At 41.0% G+C, this 3,785-nt stretch overlaps 1 protein-coding gene across 1 annotated transcript in view; it reads left to right on the forward strand.

Annotated features, from left to right (window-relative positions):
* Positions 1-3,349, forward strand: part of cry5 (cryptochrome circadian regulator 5) — a 10,393-nt gene extending 7,044 nt beyond the window's left edge. The window contains exons 5-11 of the mRNA XM_014027702.1: positions 525-679; positions 838-978; positions 1,932-2,099; positions 2,207-2,347; positions 2,424-2,575; positions 2,646-2,860; positions 2,952-3,349. Of these exons, the coding sequence (XP_013883156.1) occupies positions 525-679; positions 838-978; positions 1,932-2,099; positions 2,207-2,347; positions 2,424-2,575; positions 2,646-2,860; positions 2,952-3,013 (1,034 nt within the window). The 3' untranslated portion in view covers positions 3,014-3,349. The remainder of the gene's footprint in view (positions 1-524; positions 680-837; positions 979-1,931; positions 2,100-2,206; positions 2,348-2,423; positions 2,576-2,645; positions 2,861-2,951) is intronic.
* The last annotated feature ends 436 nt before the right edge of the window (positions 3,350-3,785 follow it).

Genomic DNA, 3,785 nt, shown 5'->3' on the forward strand with positions numbered 1-3,785 from the left:
GACAGAGGACAACAGAGCTGCTTCATGGAAGAAGAACCTCAGCTTAGCCTGTTAGCTTTAGCACCAACGCTATGTTTTCTTATATGTATTAACTTGGTGCTAACGCGACAAGCTAACAAACTAAACTGAGGTCCTCCATCTATATTTTCAGTTGCAGGCTGAGCCATTTCTACCTTCTCCTCTCTGTCAACGCTCTCTGGTTTCATTTAAAAGAGTCGATCATCAGATATTGTCCAAGATTAACCTTCAGGGTGGATACAGCTCGCTCACACAGAGGACCTATCCACGTCATCATTTACCCAGCATGCCTTGTGTGTAATTAAAATGGCTCTGTCTGTGTTAAAGTATATTTTTAAAAATTTACAAAACTAAACATCCTACAGTATTTTTACAGTCTTTATTTTACAGTTGAAATAAATGTTTATCAAATAAAGTCTAATGTTACAACTAATCAGGGATCCCTTTAAATTGAACTTTCCTTAAACTGTAGGAACCCTGTTAAATAAATTCTCTTTTTTTGTCAGACATCAAGACACCCTGCTCAGAGAAACATGAGCAGAAATACGGGATCCCTACGTTAGAGGAGCTGGGCCGGGACACGGCGTCTCTCGGAGAGGAGCTGTTTCCAGGAGGCGAACACGAGGCTCTCAGGAGACTGGACCTGCACATGAAAAGAACGGTCCTCAGCTCCCACACCGCCTCTTCTCTCCACCTGCACTCAGATTATTTTAGACAGAAGCTGACAAAGTTGCCTTAGAGGAGAAGTTTACTCGCAGTGTGAAGCTTAAATTAAATCATTTTGATGTTTAATCCAGTTTTTTTTTTTCTTTAAACCAGGGCTGGGTGTGCAGCTTTGAGAAGCCACAGACCTCCCCAAACTCTCTGAGCCCCAGCACCACCGTTCTCAGCCCGTACGTCACCTTTGGGTGCCTGTCAGCGAGAACCTTCTGGTGGAGACTTGCAGAGGTCTATCAGGGGGTGAGTTCCCGCTGCGCATGCTCCTCCCAGCGCCATTAAAAATAAACATGTTTATCGATAGATACGCACTATTCAGAAATGTTCATTTGATAATTTCTCCCTAATAAACAAACACCACGCAGATGATTGAACAAAAACTTAAGATGTCTACATGAACCCTGCCTGAAATCCTTACTGTTATTTGTGTGTTGTCTTTGTAAATGTATGTTAGTGTTGCTGCATGACTCACCTTTCCGGCTGTTAACCGGCAGCAACAACTTGACTCACCTGAGTCCGAGGCTATGGAGGACCAAAACTGACATAATCAAAATTAAAAACAGAAATATATAAATGGCCAAATAAATACACTTAAAATGCACCATTTAATTTAAAAAAGTAGAGCTTTACCTCATGTTTTATAATTTAATTGACCTTCTTATTTATTTTTCCAAGCTTAGTTCCAACAAATTATGTATTTTAGCACATAAATAACATCTTACCGTTTAAAAAAAATGTGTATTTTTTATTTCCTTATACTTGCAGATGCATCTGTGTCACTTAAATTTTTAAATTATATTTCCCCACAAGTCTTGTTATTTTCAAGTGTTGATTTCAAATTTCTCTGTCTCCTGTTTTTACTATGCATTTCTGCCTAATTATGCAAATAAGGTGGGCGGTTCTTCCTGGGTCAGCTGCTCTATTATTGGTCAACAGACAGGAAGGAGCATGAACCATGTGCAGATATAATGTGCATGCGTGTGCTGCCTCAGTTTAGTTTAAAACAAGGGCAAGGAGGAAAAAACATATACCTGGAAAAAAAAAGGCGAAAGCTTCGAGTCGTAACTTCAACTGCATCTGAAATGTTTTGTTTATAGTTCATTGTAATAATGTTCAGAATCAAAAATTACAAAGAACGTTGTCTCTGTCCAAACAGACATGGTTCTAACTGTAGATTTTCTCAACTCTGTGTGCAGAAAAAGCACTCGGATCCTCCGGTTTCCCTTCACGGCCAGTTACTGTGGAGGGAGTTCTTCTACACGGCCAGTGTGGGCATCCCCAATTTCAACAAGATGGAGGGAAACCCTGTGTGCACACAGGTGGACTGGGATACCAACCCCGAATATTTAGCTGCATGGAGAGAGGTACTGAGGTTAAAATCATGGATTCACGTCATAACTTTTTAAAATTTGAATAATGTTGTGTTCTCTGCTCTGAATAATTTGTCGTCTTGTTGCATTTTTCCCCCGAGGCTCGGACCGGATATCCCTTCATTGATGCCATCATGACTCAACTGAGACAGGAGGGCTGGATGCACCACTTAGCCAGACATGCCGTCGCTTGCTTCCTGACCAGAGGAGACCTGTGGATCAGCTGGGAGGAAGGGCAGAAGGTGTGTTAAAGCCCAGAACCTGTCCTCATGTTTGATTCTTGTTCGTGATTTCGATTGGTTTGTTTCCTCCTCGAAGGTCTTTGAGGAGCTCCTGTTGGATGGAGACTGGGCTCTGAATGCTGGGAACTGGCAGTGGTTGTCAGCCAGCACCTTCTTCCACCAGTTCTTCAGGGTTTATTCTCCCGTTGCGTTCGGCAAGAAGACAGACAAAAATGGAGACTACATAAAGTACGATCATAACCTCGTTAAAGTCAGGATCTGTAAATGTCAAATAATTCTGACTTTCCTGTTCATCCAGGAAGTACCTTCCTTGTCTGAAGAAGTTCCCAGCGGAGTATATTTATGAGCCCTGGAAGGCTCCACGCAGTGTCCAGCAGGCAGCAGGATGCATTGTGGGTAAAGACTACCCATGTCCCATTGTGAAGCACGAAGAAGTGCACAAGAAGAACATTCAGAGGATGAAAGCAGCTTATGCTAAGAGGTCACCAGCTCAGTCACCAGTCAAAAAGCAAGGTATGATCAGAAGAGTCAACTTTTTTTTTCTATAATATCATTACAGAAAGTTTAGCTTTAAATGAATCTTTCTTTTTGTTTCTTGTTCTAGGTGTGAAGCGCAGCACTCCGTCTGTTATTGACACGTTCAAGAAGAAAACGAAAAAAGAGTAACGGGACAAAGCAACAAATTTATTAAAGAAATGATGACTCCATTGTGAAACAACCTTTCTTTTACATTACCTGAATTTTCAGGTTCGGCATGTTTTTATTATTTAAGTTCCATTTACAACAACGTTCTACAATATGTTTATTTATCATAACGGTCAGGGGGGAAAATTGTTGAGCTGTTACATATTTGGTGCACCGTTTGTGTCTTCATATCCTAAATAAATCTGTCTTGGGTTATCTTCAATGTTTATGGTTTTTATACTTGAAGCTTCACAGTTTTATCTTGTGTATTACTACTCAGGTATTTGTATCCAGTTCTAATAAAAACTATGCAAATTATTTTTCCTTCTGAATTGTTTCATATGCTCATTTTATTATCTGCAAACATCATTCCTGCCTGGTAACTTGTGTTAAAGGGGCAATGTCATGTAAAATCAACTTTTTTGGGTTTTATATCATGTTATAATGTTATATCTCATAAAAAACATGCCCAAAGCCTTGCTCTGACTCATTCATGCATGTTTGAGAAATCCTGCAGCGTTTTTATGAAGCCATGCTGAGGAGCAAAACGACAGGTGGGGACCAGAAACGCCCCTGAGACGTGTCTGTAAGCCGAACTTCCTCATGGCAGAGCACCCCACCCCCGCCCCTCCCCACACACACCCTGCCCATGACTCCTGCAGGCTCTCAGGTGAAAGTGAAAGTGAAACTTAAACTGTCTGCGGAGCTCCTAACATTATTCTCACTCAGTGAAGCTCTTTTCAGATTAAAAATA

Source organism: Austrofundulus limnaeus, unplaced genomic scaffold (genome assembly GCF_001266775.1).
Source record: "Austrofundulus limnaeus strain Quisiro unplaced genomic scaffold, Austrofundulus_limnaeus-1.0 Scaffold675, whole genome shotgun sequence".
NCBI classification, from domain to species: domain Eukaryota; kingdom Metazoa; phylum Chordata; class Actinopteri; order Cyprinodontiformes; family Rivulidae; genus Austrofundulus; species Austrofundulus limnaeus.